Source organism: Photinus pyralis, unplaced genomic scaffold, assembly GCF_008802855.1.
Source record: "Photinus pyralis isolate 1611_PpyrPB1 unplaced genomic scaffold, Ppyr1.3 Ppyr1.4_LG10, whole genome shotgun sequence".
Classification (NCBI taxonomy): domain Eukaryota; kingdom Metazoa; phylum Arthropoda; class Insecta; order Coleoptera; family Lampyridae; genus Photinus; species Photinus pyralis.
This window is the reverse complement of record NW_022170250.1, coordinates 15316396-15334366: the sequence shown is the minus strand read 5'-3', so window position 1 is coordinate 15334366 and position 17971 is coordinate 15316396. Positions and strand designations below refer to the sequence as shown.

At 39.7% G+C, this 17971-nt stretch overlaps 2 protein-coding genes across 3 annotated transcripts; both read right to left on the bottom strand.

Annotated features, from left to right (window-relative positions):
* Nucleotides 1-1801: 1801 nt before the first annotated feature.
* Nucleotides 1802-8541, bottom strand: LOC116162386. The gene is made up of 2 exons (XM_031476003.1): nucleotides 4162-8541; nucleotides 1802-3013 (listed from the first exon to the last, which is right to left on the bottom strand). The coding sequence occupies exons 1-2, from the start codon at nucleotides 8278-8280 to the stop codon at nucleotides 1802-1804; spliced, it is 5331 nt and encodes a 1776-aa protein (XP_031331863.1). The 5' UTR covers nucleotides 8281-8541.
* A 7068-nt stretch (nucleotides 8542-15609) lies between these two features.
* On the bottom strand, nucleotides 15610-16125 carry LOC116160898. Of its 2 annotated transcripts, none has more exons than XM_031474039.1 (3): nucleotides 15929-16125; nucleotides 15779-15872; nucleotides 15610-15727 (listed from the first exon to the last, which is right to left on the bottom strand). In XM_031474039.1, exons 1-3 carry the CDS (start codon nucleotides 16089-16091, stop codon nucleotides 15658-15660), a joined length of 327 nt encoding a protein of 108 aa, XP_031329899.1. In that variant the 5' UTR covers nucleotides 16092-16125; the 3' UTR covers nucleotides 15610-15657. The 2 variants fall into 2 exon arrangements, with proteins under 2 accessions (XP_031329899.1, XP_031329900.1); XM_031474040.1 differs by having other exon boundaries at nucleotides 15935-16125.
* Between the last annotated feature and the right edge of the window lie 1846 nt (nucleotides 16126-17971).

The window sequence follows — 17971 nt, the reverse complement described above, 5'->3', positions numbered from 1 at the left end:
ACGATATCATCAGTCGGACCGCGTTGATTAAACATGTGCTTACGAGTAAAAAATAGCAGGTGTAGTGTAGTGTACTTAACCCCCAGGTTCTACGCTAACTTCACACTATAAGAACACAGAAATAAAGTCAACCCGACAACGTTTACAAATGACCACCCGAATGACTATTCCCTCCAAAACTAATTAAGATCCCGCTTAAATTTGAAACGTGGCACGTGATCAAACATCTGAACACTTGAAGCACAGTAGGGAAGGGAAGGTTAAATAAAACACTGAAATTGTGAAAAGTTTGTTTAATAATGATCGCAATTATTAAGATTGTAAAAGCTCGGAAATTTAAGTCCAAGTCCATAATAAATTACATTGCAAAAATAAATGGTAGTTCACCGAACAACAATAGAAATAGGCTGGAAAAAAAAGAACCAATAAACCAATAAAAAAAGCACCCGTCAAATTAATATCAAATTGTGTTGTAAAATTAATTGTTTGTAATTATGTGAATGCGTAACATAAAATTATAACATGGCAAGAAGTAGCAGGTAAACTTCAAGTTATATAGGTTAAAAACAAGTTTTGGGAATTATGGGTCAGGTAAGCAGGTACCAAGATTCTAAGAAAGGGTGAAATACACAGGATGTGACTCATCTTTGATGCAATAAAGTCATTTTGTCACAAGCAAGATGGAAAATTACATGGCCTTGTAGGCAAATTTAACTAAGAACAAGATATGTGGAAATTATCGAATCGTCACTCATTTATCGCACATAGATTCTAAACTGAAGAGCTTTGATTAGCGTAATCCCGCTCCTGCAAGATAGGTAACCCGCCTCTGGTTTCGGGGTTTCGAGCCTACAGTTGAATTTCGAAGACAATCACGGAATTAGGTGTCGTAGCTCAATTTTGACCACACATTTTACCACCCCCGTGACTGCTTCATTCACGGAGAAAATTGTTAGTAACAAACAACAAGTCAGTACATACATCAAACGGATCGGTAATTTCCACATATTAAAATAAAATTATCAAAACTTACATGAATGTTACTTCAGGGACAAGACCAAGTAATCAACATCAATAAACATAAATTAAGCAAGCATTACACCAAAAACGTAAACAATTACAAATAGCATAACGGTATCACACATATGATTCTGCATTGCGATTAAACCAAGTAAATTTCAAAAACAAAGTTTGAAACACCCAAAAAATATAAAATGCGGCATACAAAACACCAATACGATATAAAGAAATGCAAAAATTACTACCTGCTATAAATAACACAAAATAACAATGAACAATATTGAGATTACTCCCAATATTATTTAGTGTAAGCACAGGGTGGTACACAGTCTCATGCACCGAATTTTAAAGACTTGGAAGCCCCGTGCTCACGTAGAGTGACTAAACGACTTTTGTGTCAATAGTAATTTATTCTACATTTTACGTTGTTTATATACAAAATTTTATACAACAATTGGCAAATTAATTGCAATCTGTTAATTGCAAATTGAAAACTAACCTAGTCAATGTTGTGTGCAAATTGTCCTCATTTACAAATAATGCAATGTAATTTTATTTCTTAATCCTACTTTCTTTCCCAATTAACTATTTCTCTAATATTTGGCCAGCGCCCTTTCCTGTTTAATGGTGATATTAAACATTCTGCCAGCCGCGCCCTAATCTATCTTTTAGTTTTGTGTTTCCCCGGGAATAGTTGAATATAATGGTTCTAACTGAACTGCTTCGTGATCGTTGTCCTTGGTATGTGATTTGTTTCTGTGCTGGATGTAGAATCTTATTCCTAGGACGAGTGCCAAGATAATTGCAATGAGTAAGGTAGTTGTCGTGCTTGTAATAATGGACTGTGATGTTGTGGACCGCCATTTGATATTTCGAAATATAGTTGATTGTTGTAGTCCACAGCTAGCATTTCTTCATTGACATTTAAGGTCCAAAACGTAGAATTTTCAATTTTTATAGGAATTGGGGTGACTTTCATAATCACGTATACCGTGATCTCTGCCACCAGAAAAAACCCGAACACATGAATCACTTCCACTGTTTGTTTTGTAGTTACTTTGATTATTGGATGTGGTAAAATCTTGAGGATGCTTGGTAATTTCTGCTCTGCCGATGTAATAATACTTCTGATGTGGGTTTCTGATATAAGTTCTTGAAAGTTCCCTTGGTTGTAGTGGATGTTTCTTATTTTGCTGTAGTGATTGTGTACTTCTGTTACTAGATTCACTGCTGTTTGATATGTACTTAAGATGTGAATATTTAGTCTGTTTTCGTCTATTGTTTTATACCATTTCTGCATCTGGTTTATGGCTTTTATCGCTTCATTTAATTTAGTGTTGAAGCGCTCTAATTGCTTCTCGATGCGGTTTTCTGTCTCTTTAAATTTTGATATAGTAGACAACATTATTTTGGATTGTCTTTCTGAATTCCGCATTAACTCTTGCTGATTCTTGTTTAACGCATCAATGTCCTTGTATACTTCGTCATTCACACCGAATATCGCCGTTAATATATTCCCCAAGATACCTCTTTTTTTACGAGTTTGACTTATGTAGTTGATTCCCTCTTGTACCCATCTCAATTGATTTTCTTGATCCTCGATATGTTGCACCAATTCTGTACATTGTACGTTTTCTGTCATTTCTGTTGCGTTCTTGCACAACTCTTTGAAATTACTAGTCGTTAGAAATGCTGCGTTTATATCCTCTTTGATTCGTGATTTGTTGTATTGTAGATCGATTCGGAATATACCTCTTTCAATTTGAACTTCTCCCATGTGTTCAATGTAGAAACCTGGCTTTGGATATGTAATATTGTATTCTGCTGTTACTGTGACCAATAGCATTAGTATGCTTATAACGAATGTTTTCAGATTGCATCCATATGCGTGTTGTTGTGATGTTGCTGTTTGATTTTTTTCTGCGGTGTTACCTTCTTCTGTCGTGATTGGTATTAGTTGATGAATACTCCTTTTTGATGCTTTCCCATCTGCCTTCTGGATGGTAACAATGCGTACAGTGCCGTCTTCTGATGGATGTAATTCTTTGATTTTTGCAAGTGGCCATTTCCCTGGACTCAAGTTGTCCTCTTTGATGAGTACTATACATCATTTATCTTTGGATTGTCTTCTTTTGTTTTCCATTTATAGCGTTGTTGTAAATTATGCAAATAATCCGTCGTCCATGCTTTCCAGAATTGTTTCTTCATGTTTTGTACCATTTTCCATCTGTTGCTTAAGTTGAGTTCTATTGTACCTGATGATTTCGCGAATGGTTCTATTATTGGTTTTCCTATTAGAAAGTGACCGGGTGTTAGTGTTGTACCTCCGTCTACTACATCACTGTTGGACTTTCCTATTGGTCTTGAATTTAAGCACGCTTCGATTTGATGAGTTAATGTAGTTAATTCTTCATATGTAAGTGTTGATTCCCCAATTACTCTTCTTAAATGGTGTTTTAAGGACTTAACTCCACTTTCCCAAATTCCTCCCATATGTGGACTTGCTGGTGGAATGAAATGCCATTGAGTTCCCGTTGACACCGATGTTTCTTGCACTTCTCTACTGTGTACTATTTGTTGAATTTCTTGCTGTATCATATTGCTGGCTCCGACGAAGTTGGTGCCGTTGTCGCTGTATATGTGTTGGCAACCACCGCGTCTTGCTGAAAATCTTCTGAAAGCCGCGATGAATGTTTCCGATGTTATGTCACTAACAACTTCTAAATGAATCGCTCTTGTTGCTAGACATACAAACACTGCAATGTATCCTTTGTATGATTTATGGCCTCTGCCTTTCCATGCTCTTACTTGTATGGGACCGGCATAGTCAATTCCACAATGTTCGAACGGTGATGATGGTGTTATTCTGGATGCTGGCAGATCTCCCATTATTTGATGTAATGTTTGTCCCTTATGTCTTATGCATGTATTGCACTTGTTGATGATTTCTCGAACTGTTCTTCTACCGGTGATAATCCAATATTTTCTTCTTAAATATGCTAATGTTATTTGAAGACCTCCATGTAATGTTTTTTGATGTGCATCCAAAATCAGTAGTCGTGTTAGATGGCTGTTTGCTGGTAGAATGTATGGATGTTTTTCGTTGTATGATAAGTAAGAATTGCGTAACCTCCCTCCTACCCTAAGTAAACTGTCTTCATCTTGAAACGGATTGAGCGATTCTAACTTGCTGTCCTTGTGTACTTGTTCTTTCTTACTTAACTTTTGTATTTCCCTTGGATATGTATTCTGTTGTGTTACTTGTATATGTTTCTTTAATGCCGTATTGAGTTCTTCTACTGTTAAATGTTCGTCAGCTACTGTAATTTTTTTGCAATGCTTGATGAATCGAATGATGTATGCTGTCACTCGAATTAGTTGTGTTAGTGAAGAAAACCTTTCTGCTAGCTCGTTCCTATTGTTCACTATTATTGTCATAGTTTTCTTGCTCTCTACCTCTGTTGTAGGATATTCGCTTGTACTGTGTTTCCATTTATCTGTTTTTAGCCATATGGGTCCATTCCACCATAACGTGTTGTTTTTTAATTTGGATGTTGTTGTTCCTCGCGATACCAGATCTGCAGGATTATCATTAGTACGCACATGGTTCCATTGTTCTTTTGCGGTCATGCTTGTGATTTGTGCCACTCGACTTCCCACGAAGGTTTTCCATTTGTTTGCGTCACCTTTTATCCATGCGAGTGTGATCATGGAATCGGTCCACGCGTACACTGTTGTTTTTGGTATCTGTAATGCTTCTGTCACTCTTTTTAGCACCTTTGCTAGTAGCACTGCTGCACACAATTCCAATTTAGGTAACGTTTGCCTGGTTCGTACTGGGGCGACTTTTGATTTTGACATTAATAAACTTATGCACCCATTTCCTGTTTTTGAGTACACCACTGCTCCATACGCTTTTTCTGATGCATCACAGAACCCATGAAGTTCTATTTTTTCTTGGTCTTGATCGTACTGCATCCATCTAGGTATCCGTAAGTATTCCACCATACTGAGATCGATTTTGAAGTTTGTCCATTCTATCTTGATTGATTCCGCCACCTCTTCGTCCCAGCCTGTATTGGATAGCCAGAGTCTTTGTATGAGTAGTTTTGCATTTAGGAGTATTGGTGACAGCCAACCCAAAGGGTCGAATATCTTGGCCACTTCCGACAAAATGTTCCGTTTGGTTGGTTTATCTTGGCCATCCTTGAATTTGAACGTAAAGATGTCTTGGTTTGGTATCCATCTTATTCCCAACGATTTGATCTGGTCGTCATTGTTGAACTCGGCTACAGCAGGATCTCTAGCTTCCATGGGAATAGTGGTTAATATCTCTTCTTTATTGGCTGCCCTTTTATGTAGCTGGAACCCTCCTTTTTTTAGCATATTGGTTAATTCTTTTTGCAATTGTACTACTTGAGGTATGCTGTTAGCACCAGATAAAATGTCGTCCACATAGAAGTCTTGTAGCGTGACTCGTGCTGCGTATGGATACTCTTCTTTTTCGTCTTCTGCTAACTGTTGTAGTGTCTTTATGGCTAAGTATGGAGCTGCCGCTGTTCCATATGTTACTGTGTTGAGCTGGTATTCGCGTATCGGCTGATTACGTTCGAATCTCCATACTATAGTCTGGAACTGGCGATCGTCTTGATGTATCCTTATTTGGCGGTACATCTTTTTAATATCTGCTGTGAACGCATATTGATGTTTTCTCCATCTTAGTAATATATCGGCTATGTCTGGCTGCAACCTCGGTCCCACATACATCATCTCATTTAAACTTCCGCTGGTCGTCGTTTTGGCTGATGCATCAAACACCACTCTCATCTTCGTTGTAGTACTGGATTCCTTTATCACTGGTTGGTGTGGTATGTAATAGCGTGTGCCCTCGATTGAGTGTGCCTGTACCATTTCCATGTGACCCAAATCCAGGTATTCTTGTAGAAACGCGTTGTATTCTTCACGCATCTTGTCGTTTGCTGCTAGTTTTTTCTCCAGTTGCAACAACCTGGCTATTGCTAGTGGTCTGGATCGCCCCCATTTGATCGAATTCTTCTTGAATGGAATCTTGACTGTGTATCTTCCATCGGGGCTGCGTGTAGTGTTTGCCTTATAGTGGTCTTCGCACTTCTTGTCTTCTTCATTGAACCCATTAGCCATGGTCGCTTCTTCTATTTCCCAGTATTTGGATAGTTGTGTCTCTTCTTCCATTGTTGATACCATGCCCAGTATTTGATAGCCTTGGTTGACACCGTGCTTTGTTTGCCCGGATATCACCCACCCAAATTCGGTTTGTTGACCCACTAATTTTCCTTCTTTCATGACTCCCGGTAGTATGATCTTTGCGTATTCCTCGGCACCCAGTAGTATGTCAATTGGTCCGGAGTTATTCAGCGTGGGATCAGCTAACAGCACATTCTTCCATGGATCTTTGTTCATCTCAAACGACGCCAGTGGTAGATTTTCGGTTATCTTTGTGAGAATGATTAGTTCTGTTGTTAACTCATACTCACTTGGTTGTCTTGGATGTAATTGAACCGTTATCTTGGTTTTTGCGTTAGTGTGATCATAACCACCTATTCCTGATACCCTTGCATTCGCTTTTTGTCGTGGTAGCTTCAACTGCTGTGCTGCCTTTTCTGTGATGAACGAGGCTTGTGATCCAGGGTCCACTAGTACTCTTAATAATTGCTGTACGCCAGTGAGGTCTTGTGCTTGTACTATCGCTGTTGCTAGTAGTACTTCCTGGTTTTCCTTTTGGGTTTGACAATTCCTTTTAGATACTGTAGTGTGTGATGTTCTTGTGCTTGCTTGTGTTGCCCGCTCTGCTATTGGTTTGTACGGTTGGTGAAGTAAAGTGTGATGTGGATAACCGCATTCTGCACACCTGTACGCTGAGTAGCATTTTTCCTCGCTGTTGTGTTTTAAACACCTAAAACATATTTTTCTTTCTCTTACTTCCTTGTTTCTGTCGTTGATTGATAGCCCCTTGAACTTAAGGCATTGTTCAAGTCGATGCTCCTGTTGGCAGTAATGGCATGATATGGTGGACGTGTTTCCCCAGGTGTACCTAGGACTCGCATCCTTGCTCTGCATTGACCCCGATGCCTCCAAGGACTGGAACCTCGTCTGCATGAACTGCATCACTTCTCCTAATGCTGGGATTTCATTTGGTTGTTTTAGTGACTGCTCAAATAGCCTGTTGGTTTCTGAGTCCCATTTCTTTGTGGTGATTCTAATTACCATTGGACCCCATGACGATGTATCCATTCCCAGATTTGATATTGTCTCCAGACACTCATGTATGGTATCGTGAAGCCATTTCAATCGAGATGCCTTCGCTGTTTCCATTTTCGAGAATTCCAGGATTCTATCTAATAACGTATTTACCATTAATCTTTTGTTATTATACCTGTTTTGAAGGATCTTCCATGCTGTTACGTAATTTTGTTCCGAGATCATTAGATGCTGTATAAGTCTTGCTGCTTCTCCGTCCACATGCCCCTTCAGATAGTGCATCTTCTCCGCGTTCGATAACTTCTCGTTGGAATGTATTAATTTCTCGAACAAATCGTGGAAGGGAGCCCAATTGTCATATCCACTTCGGAACGTTGGTATTTTTATTTTGGGCAGCTCGATGTTGTTTGTCGCCTTTATACTTGCCTTTTTGGTGAGCATTTTTAATTTTTCTTGTATGTTATCGTATTCGAATTCCATTTTCGTGACTGGATCCTTTCTAAAATACTCATGAGAGAAGCTCACCTCGTTTGCTTGAATGTCCACTTCAAGCTCTGATATTACTTCCCACTTCTTCTCTGCTTTGGTGCAATGTTTCGCGCGTCTTAAGTTCTGCTCCATTATTTCCTCTTCCATTTGAAACAATATCCCTCTAAATTGTTTTAGACGAACCTCCTGTTTTTTTATTCGGAGCTCCTGTTCGTTATCCATTTCTTCAATATCCTCTTCCTTCTTCTGCTGATTCTGTAACTGTTGTAGATAATTTATCGTGTTGTCGTAGACCTTTTGCAGCTGATCTCTGTACTTTGTACTGTGATACTCATGATTTTGTATCTGTAATTCGATAATTTCGTTATGATTTTTTTCGATACCTTCCTGATAAGCTTCTAGCTGTCGGTCATGTTTCACAATATATTCGCTGGTTTTCCTGGAGGCTGAGTCTTTCTTCATATTGGCTAACATTTTACACATTTGTTGACCAATCTCCTGTTGTTTCCGTGCGAGTTCGTTTAATTGCTCCATTTGAACTTCTGGTAACTAAAACAGAATCCAAACCAACACCCCCTCTTACTTCAGAACCGTTTTTCCCCCTTTTTTTTTTTTAGTAGTAGTTGTTGTGTCGTATGCTGAAAATTTGGTTCTGGCCCGAATAATTCCAAAAACTTGTTCTGTAATGCAACGTTGTGTTTGTCGCACGCAGATATCCGTGGGTCCCCCCGGACTCTTAACGTTGGACTGAAGCTGTATGGTTTGCTCCTTCCTGCTACAGGAATCAGTCTCCAGTTGTTGTCGCCGGCATTCTTCTGCATCAGCGACGCGACTCTTGATCGCCTTTTTGTTAGTAGGTAGGATCCTTTTGTTTTTCGCCGTTTCCCTTGACTTTTTTAGTCAAAATAAAATTCCACTTACCCAGTGCCTCTCGCTCAAGTCCAAGGGTCGTAAATCCTTGACTGCTAATAGTGGTTTTGCTGCCGCTGGTGGTGGCTTGACGGACCTTTTTATTTTCTGCCGCTGGTGTTGGCTCGAAGGACCATGAACAATATTGAGATTACTCCCAATATTATTTAGTGTAAGCACAGGGTGGTACACAGTCTCATGCACCGAATTTTAAAGACTTGGAAGCCCCGTGCTCACGTAGAGTGACTAAACGACTTTTGTGTCAATAGTAATTTATTCTACATTTTACGTTGTTTATATACAAAATTTTATACAACAATTGGCAAATTAATTGCAATCTGTTAATTGCAAATTGAAAACTAACCTAGTCAATGTTGTGTGCAAATTGTCCTCATTTACAAATAATGCAATGTAATTTTATTTCTTAATCCTACTTTCTTTCCCAATTAACTATTTCTCTAATATTTGGCCAGCGCCCTTTCCTGTTTAATGGTGATATTAAACAAACAACAAACATTTATGGAGCGACGTGTTCACGACCGCCATTCAAGACAGGATGCTAAACGTAACCCCCGTTCGTACTTTCTAGATGGCGCAGGTAGCTTTTTCTCACCTTTCCCACCTAGAAATTGCATGGTTGCCAACTCTCAAAAGTGTATGTATCGTCCACGAACTTATAAATTAAGATGGACTGCTGATCAAACAGTTGCATAGCGGTAGAAATGGCCCTGAGGAATTTTCCTAGTGCTCAAGTTTTGAGACTATTGCAGCCTGGGAAATTGACATGTGTCACAGTAATTTATTTAGAAAACGTGAGGTTAATGCTTGTTTATTAGTTGATTTGAATTTCGCGCCAAGTGAGTGCACATGCCATTTGTCAATTCAGCATTAGCAGTTCATCTTAATTTATAAGTTCGTGGTATCGTCGTAAGTTGTATATACAGGGTGGAACCTCTCAGAGGTGAGAATATAACGGTGGTGGGAAATAGCATAGCACGCGGCGGAAGTCGCTATCATATTATTTCCAAGGTGCGGTCAGTTATGTGAGAAAACTTGACTTATCATAAAACAGAAGAGACGACGCCAGTTTTGTTTTATTACGCCACAGCCAATGATGACGTGTTTCCCCCCACTCTTATAACTTCCTTTTAATCGATTTCCGTCCCTTGACCTTTTAATGCAAGGTTTTCTCTTTTTATTTTTTATCCGTAGACATGCGCAAAATAAGACCCACGTGAAGTTGGCTTCGCCCACATGAAATAATTTGACAAAAATGTCTCAACGGTTAGTGCTCGAAGTTTATCGTTAGTGCTGCTATATAATATGAGAAAAATAAAAAAAACCGGGGCGGGGATAACTTCACACTCAACTTTTTTTCATCGAGATAACGAACGCACTCGGCGGCGTTAGTGCTATATTAGTGCTGTTAAGTGCCAGACAAACAGTATCTCAAATTGTTTCGCTGTTCCTAATAAAGTCAAGTGTGAAGTTAGCTCCGCTCATACATTTTTAATTAGATGAAATCACAAGTGATTGTTAGTGCTAGATTAGTGCTGTTTTGTGCTCAAAAATTGCGATTCCAGCATTTCATTTTTCCAAGAAAAACGAAACACAAACTATATTGTGTGAAGTTGACCCCACCCATGACTCGACACACATACGATTGTTAGTGCTGTTAGTGCTTGAATGTTGCAAGTGTAATGTTTTACCTTTCCCAGAAAAACGAAAAAAAAGGTTGACCCCACCCATGACTCGTTTTTAAAGTAACGCACATACGATCGTCAGTGCTACACGTTAGTGCGGTTTGGTTTTCGAATATTGCGAGTCTAACGTTTTACGTGTGATAATCCACCCTTATGGTTAGGCAACACACCTTTACATCTGAAACAAAAATATGATATGCTCTGTATATAACCAATCAACGGTTCTGCGCAGATGTCGAGGACTAGGGGATTTTCATAACGAAGCTTGGGGAAAAAGAAGGTGGCGGAATGAAGAAGATGGTGACGGGGTCGATGGATTGATCACGTTTTCCTGATTATTTAGTTTGTGGTGTTTTAAGGTGTATTTACAGGTAGTAACCATTTTATTCTTTTTTGTACTAACTATTAATCATTGAATTTCTTGTCACAATATATGATATTATTTACATTTTGCTGATTTCGCATAAACTACCGCTATCCAATCATGGCGTACTTCATGCCTTTGTTTTGAGTACCGTTGTTTATTATTTGTTATACTATGCCATTATTTTGTTTTATTAGTTTTTTATTTCTGTATTCACGAGGAGTTGATTATGTTGCTCTGATCGATTGCATAGTAACTATTCCGTGAGAGTAGTACCTAAAGGCGGATACACATTGGTAAATATTTGCGTTGTGTGTTGAATTTGACACAAATTTGCTCGTGTGCGCCGAAATTTTTGTCAATGTGGACTGTGCGCGGCACGAAAACGTACACAAATACAGTCCACATTGACAAGAATTTCTACGCACACGAGCAAATTTGTGTCAAATTCAACGTACAACGCAAATATTTACCAATGTGGATCCGCCTTAATACAGTTTGACTGTTCGTTGCATCTGTTACTTTCTTATTCGTGGGGCGCTGCAGTTCTTGTGCCGGGGTTTTTGTCCCGTAGAAGGTTTCCCTGGTATAGCCTTGTGGTGTGCGTAATATATAATTATATGTTCTTGTCATTTCTTACGCACAAAAGTTCTGTCTTTTATTTAATTCCCTTTCCGATTATGTCTCACGTCCTAACACATACAAGAACCGATTACACAACGTAGGAGTTCATTCGTGCCATCAATATTGGGCCATCCAAATTCAAAAGTGCCGAAATTACATTACAAGAAAAAAATTAGGCTTTACAAAAAAAACTAAATTGCATAGCAATATTATTTGTTTGTAATGATATGAACGCATAACGTAACATTATAACAACAACAAAATATGTAGGGGTGACAAATAGGTTAAAAACAAGTTTTTTGAACAATGGGTCAGGTAATAAGCAGGCACCAAGATTCTGAAGAAGAGTGAAATACACAGGGTGCGACTCCTCTTTGGTGCAATAAAGTTCTTCTAAGAGCAAGGCGAAAAATTAATGGCCTTGTAAGGTAAATTCAATGTTACGACCAAATATGTGGAAATCAGTGAATCGCAACTCATATATCACACACAGATTCTAAACCGAAAAGTTTTTATTAGCAGAATCTCGCCCCCGGGATAGCTAGCTCGCCCCCCGTTCGGGGTTTCAAGGTTTCGGCACTGGTGTTGAGTGTCGTAACTCATTTGGTTACAGTTTTTGCTACCCCTGTGACTCTTCAAGGTGAAAATTTTATTTTGCAAACAACAAGTCCGTACGCATACTATACAACAATGCCATAACCTACATTTATTTTGTACTGTCCCACCGTGATCTTCAGTACATAAAAATGTATGAAAGTAAGAACACTTTGCTATCTGATTATCACCGTGAAGATCGAATAGGCGAATACTGTTAATGTAACAAACATAACCTCACTCTTCTTAAAACCGAATCAACAGAAACGTAAAGAACTGCAACCAACTTTTCCGTCGTAAACGAACGACGTACGATTTAAAAATTTACTTTCTTAAGCAACTCTTCTCTCTCACCTGCGGCATCCGCGCTTAGCTTTGAAACGCGCAGTTCATCTCTATATGTGGATGGACGTTTCATACCACCTTCAAATCTGGGTTGCAATCGAGTCGGACTGGATGGTATGAATAGGTTCCTGCTATGTCGGCTGTTTGTAAGTGTTGAGACGTGAGACACAGTCGGGAAGGGAATTGAGGAAAACTACAGAACTCGATTAAAGTAGCAGACACAGAATAAGACCTTCACAGAACAGAAACATAAATGGCGCTAAATTGTCACTGATTACAGCGTTTCCCGTGGTTGTACGGAGAACTATTTATCGCAGACTCAAATATTTTTTTGCAAAACCTGTAATTTTTCTCGCTACAGGAAATATTTTTACCGTCGATTTTATACGTACACAGGTTTTACACATGTCAATTTTGACTTTTGAAAGATTTAAAATATGAACAAGTTATGTGACCGTAAAAAGTGTTGTGTGGCTGATTGTAACAATAAAATATCAAAAAGGCATCGTTTCCCACATTTTGAAACAGATTGTTTTGTGCTTGAAACGCGAAGAGGGTTGAAATGTGCTGTTATTTCTTTCCTATTTATGCAAGGTAAGTAACAGGTACAAATTGACGCAGAATTATTACCAACTGTACCTATAGGCGCAAAAGGGTGTAGACTTGAGTTTTATATTTATATAGATGTAGATACTTATATTGTAATTCGTTTTAGATAATTCAACAACTTCCACCCTCGCTTCTCAAGTAACCAGTAAGCACCAGGATCAAGTTAACATTTGTTGTCAAAAACTTGTGTGACAATTTGCTGAAACGGTTTTATCACCTCTTGGAACAAAAAAATTAGTTCTAAAGATATTTTTTAACAAAAATATGTAATCCAAACAGCAATTAAAACCAAATATTTCGTAGGACAACTCGTTACGTAAGGATCTTTTTGCAAAGTGTTAACTTCTACAAAGCGTAAGTTGCACTTACTTCTGAGTTTTATATGTAATTTGTAAACATGTAATTTAAGATGTCTGTGTTAAATAATGTAATGTGATTGTATCTAAATACACTTGCAATTTAACAACTGTGTATTCTTTATCTATATTTGTGATTTAGATCGAATTGGGGAAATTACTTCATGGATTTAGAAGCTGGTCACCAGATGGCGCTACTCTGATTTTGATGCTTTAGTTCACAGTACACCCACCAGGGTCCGCCAAAATACCATACAAATTTGTAACATTGCTGTTTCTATTCTGAGAAGGCCGTATTCTGTGGTAGCAGACTTGTCTGCCATTTTGCAGCCCACTGGCAGTTCAAATCTTGGCACAGAAAAACTGTTTAATATGAATTAATAAAGATCAATAGAAAAGACAAAACATGCAACGTTTTGCAAGAGTTAACAGTCAGTGGACTCCAAAATGGCGGATAAGCTTACGGATGAGTCAGCTGTGGTATATACAGGGTGATTCCTATAGTACCTGCCACCGTTTGGGAGCGTATAGGGGGTGCCTAGGGGAGTATTTTGATATAGGACACTTGGGGTCGGAAATCTAAAATAAGGGCGCCAGAACCAAATTTATCTTCTGGAATTTCACGCCTGTATGTAGGCAACCCAACCGACCGACGTTTCGCGCGGAGCGATGCAGAGCGAGTTAGCGCGAGGAAGCGACATGGGAGGGAAGGAGGGAAAACGACAGTCAAAAGCAATAACGTTTACAAGTGTTCAACGTGGCCACCGTTGTTCTCAATGCACTTCCTACATCTAGCCAACTATTATTATACTATTGCCATAGTGTTTATTCACTTGATACGCGTCGTTGCAGACGGGATTTTGATTTGGGGTCGGAAATCTAAAATAAGCGTGCCAGAGCCAAATTTACCTTCTGGAATTTCGCGCCTGTAGGTAGGCAACCCAACCGGCCGGCGGTGCACACGGAGCGATCTCAGGCGGCGATGTGTGGCTGACACTTGATCAGAATTGTGTCTAAACCCCCGTGGGTTTCTGATCAAGTGTCAGCCACACATCGCCGCCTGAGATCGCTCCGTGTGCACCGCCGGCCGGTTGGGTTGCCTACCTACAGGCGCGAAATTCCAGAAGGTAAATTTGGCTCTGGCACCCTTATTTTAGATTTGGGTTTAAACAAAATTCTGATCAAGTGTCAGCCACACATCGCCGCCTGAGATCGCTCCGTGTGCACCGCCGGCCGGTTGGGTTGCCTACCTACAGGCGCGAAATTCCAGAAGGTAAATTTGGCTCTGGCACCCTTATTTTAGATTTGGGTTTAAACAAAATTCTGATCAAGTGTCAAGCCACACATCGCCGCCTGAGATCGCTCCGTGTGCACCGCCGGCCGGTTGGGTTGCCTACCTACAGGCGCGAAATTCCAGAAGGTAAATTTGGCTCGGGCACCCTTATTTTAGATTTTCGACCCCAAGTGTCCTATATCAAAATACTCCCCTACGCACCACCTACACGCTCCCAAACGGTGGCAGGTACTATAGGAATCACCCTGTATAGTAGCTATAAGGAGAACGATTGCGTAAGAAAAGACAAGATTAAATGAATTATATTACGCACACAACAAGGCGCCAGGAGAAATCCTTCTTTGGGCAAAAAATACTGGTATAACACACAAAAGCAAGAAATTAATCAACTGAGAACAAAATGCAAGAGACATATACAAATCCAACATGTCGAATCGTACAATATAAATGAGGTATTAAGTAAAATTTATTTATTTATTTATAATTTAACACGAAAAGTATACGAAACAGAAAAAAAGGTAATTAGAGACCCCCGTTCTATATTGCTCACACACCGTCCCGCAGCGGATGCGAGAGAGAGAAACATATACAGCGAAGGATCGGAACTGTATGATGTACTTCCTCCACGAAATAAACGGTTAGTCAAACATACACTGGAATAAATACGCGTTTCATATTTTAATATATAATTGCGGTTTGTTGGTTTTTGTGCCACTTTTTGTCTAGCAAACCTTTGTCGCTTGGAAACGTCTTCCTTTACCAATTTCTCGTTGGATAATTATGTGCATGTGACATATTGCACTCAATTTACCACGAATCTAACACGCTCAAAGCCACCAACAGACATTTCAATTGGACTAGCAATAATAAAAGTGTGCGGTTGGTAGCCAAAACCGCAGCAATGTGGGGTTGCAAGTAGCGGCCTCTGGTTTCGGTGACATTTACGCGATTAAATTACGAGCGAGCGTCTAATAGAAACGCATTTGTGACTGTTTACACAATTCCCATCAGTCGAATTAATCTGCGGACAGTGCAATGTTCGGTAAAAATTACGGATAAATGGAATGCGGCCAAATATCAGTTTATTCGTTTACCGTTTGCACATACACAGATTTAGCTGTAGGTTGTACGCCTCCTTTTAATAGGACTTCTACTTCTGACGGGCGATTCGCTGGTGGTCCTCCTACGGTGTAAATCTTAGATTTAAACGCGGTAACCGCGCGAGGGACGTTACCGTCGTCTGTGCATCATCCCGTTCAGGTTCAGTCTCCTTCTGCAGATCGATCTGGTGGGCGAAACTGGTACGATTTCTCCAATGTTAAAACCGGCTACGGGTACGAAAAGTTATTAATATCTCGCCGTGTGCTGGAGGAAGGTAACAAACCGTCACCTTCGCCTAGAGGTTCGTCCACGAGCAGTTCGGCGTGGTCGTCTTCGTCATCGCTATCCAGCCCGCGTTCGTCTTCCAGACGATGTAACACGTGTTCCAATCTTACCATAACGTAACCGAAGGCGAGACCTAGCATTGGAAGAACCAAGCGTTCCATTGTCCGTGACGGATTTGACGTTTGGCGCGCGACAAGCAGACATAAGGACACTTTATACAGGGTCGTCAATTACGAAAGGTCTTAGCTAATCGCATTTGGTAGTTATTGCATTTCAGTAAACGAGATTTAAAGTTTCCCGAAGTTTAGATGGCGACGTTCGCGTTTTGTCTCCCTTGAAAGGGTAAGTCCATTACAATTCTTTGATGGACCAATTATACCCTTCAAGTAATTTCATTGGTTCGCTCCGAAAGTAAAAAACACTGTGAACTGTCGCGTAAACACACATAAAATACCACAGGACTTTAAAATCCGCTTTGGCTATTTTATATACAAAAAATACCTAGGGACGCTTAGTTGCAAAGGTTGGTAGAACTGCGTGTTCGAATCAAAACTAAATAAAAATTAACAGATGATGAGAAATGAATAATGAAACAAACGAAAAGTTGTGGGGATAATTAATAAATGCTCGGGTGTGGAATACACGGAATACGATTCTGGATTAATGTGTGGTTATGTGTTCTGGTAAAGGTCTAGGAAACAATTTCTCGTGAAATACGAGATCGTGTTTTCATAGCGGCAAGGAGAAGCACTAAAAAGGGATCTAATTTCAAAGGACAACATTCAGTGACATCTAACGGAGGAATTTTACAACATTTCGATTTTTCTTACATGATTATTTCAACAAGCGAACAGGCACACGTTCTGGTAGCTTTTCAGCAGATTCGAAGACCAGATCCACTATTGCACGCCCTCAAGGCACTGTTAGTGGAAATTAACATATGAATACGATAATAGGGAAGTACCTGTCAAAAGTTGTGTTCGAACACCAACGTGATTTATTCTTGCATTTATTCCTGATGTGGAACTGTTCTGTAGTGCAAGGGACCACAAGACAGTGCGTGTTGTTTGGCGGGGAACTCAGATTGACATACGATTCTATAAAACCCGGTCAGGAAAAAACTGCAGGGAACGTGATAAAGTTTGCGATAGTTTGCAGTTGGCTAGCGATAAAATGAAAGCAAATCGTTCAAGAAAAACAAAAACGGTTCAGTACATATAACGTTTTCCTAGTTCTTACTGTTGAAATATTCACACACAAAAGGAGTATTATTTTGTTACTACCCTCACGTTAGTAAGGGACGTATTGCATTGTGTGTAAAGATAACCCCCCTCCCCACTTTTTTGACGAAAATACACGTTTTGAAGCATCAGGAATACGAATCAAACAAAATCTCTGTTTGTCTTCTGTATATCTGTCGGCCTGTCTGTCTGTCGGCCGGGACCTATCTCTCGGTCTGTTTCCTGCTAAACCGCTGAACCGGCTGGAATAAAATTTTGTACACAACAGTTTTAGGAGGGGGGTAGCGTAGCGTATTTTTTAGAACGTTATCAACAGGGCGCCATCTTGTCGATAAGGTATACACGTAGATGTGATCAATTTTTTCTATGAAATATTATATGCCAATCCTCGAGAATCTTCTAGAAGCAGTTTGTTTGCCATTTAGAATGGTAGCTTTCGCCGATGAGCGCGCCGGGGTTAATGGAGCTTCGGCGTGGGCTTCTGTTCAAGCAGCGGCTCTAATGTCAGATACAGATGTAACACGGATGAGGGTAATCTTACGTTATGAGAGAATAAGACTTGTAGGAATTTACGCTATGTACTATGGGCGAACACTTTGGGCAAAAGTAACAAAATTACCCTGAGATCAGCACACGGAAAGGCGTCCACGAAAATTAAAAAAAAATTACCTTTGAATTTCGGATCGCAACCTTGTGAGCTCAAAAGAGCGTGTTCAACCTTTCCTGTAACAGAAAACAACACAACAAACAAAATAAAAGGGGCAGTGAATAGCCCCGCGGATAAAATATTGCTTTTGACC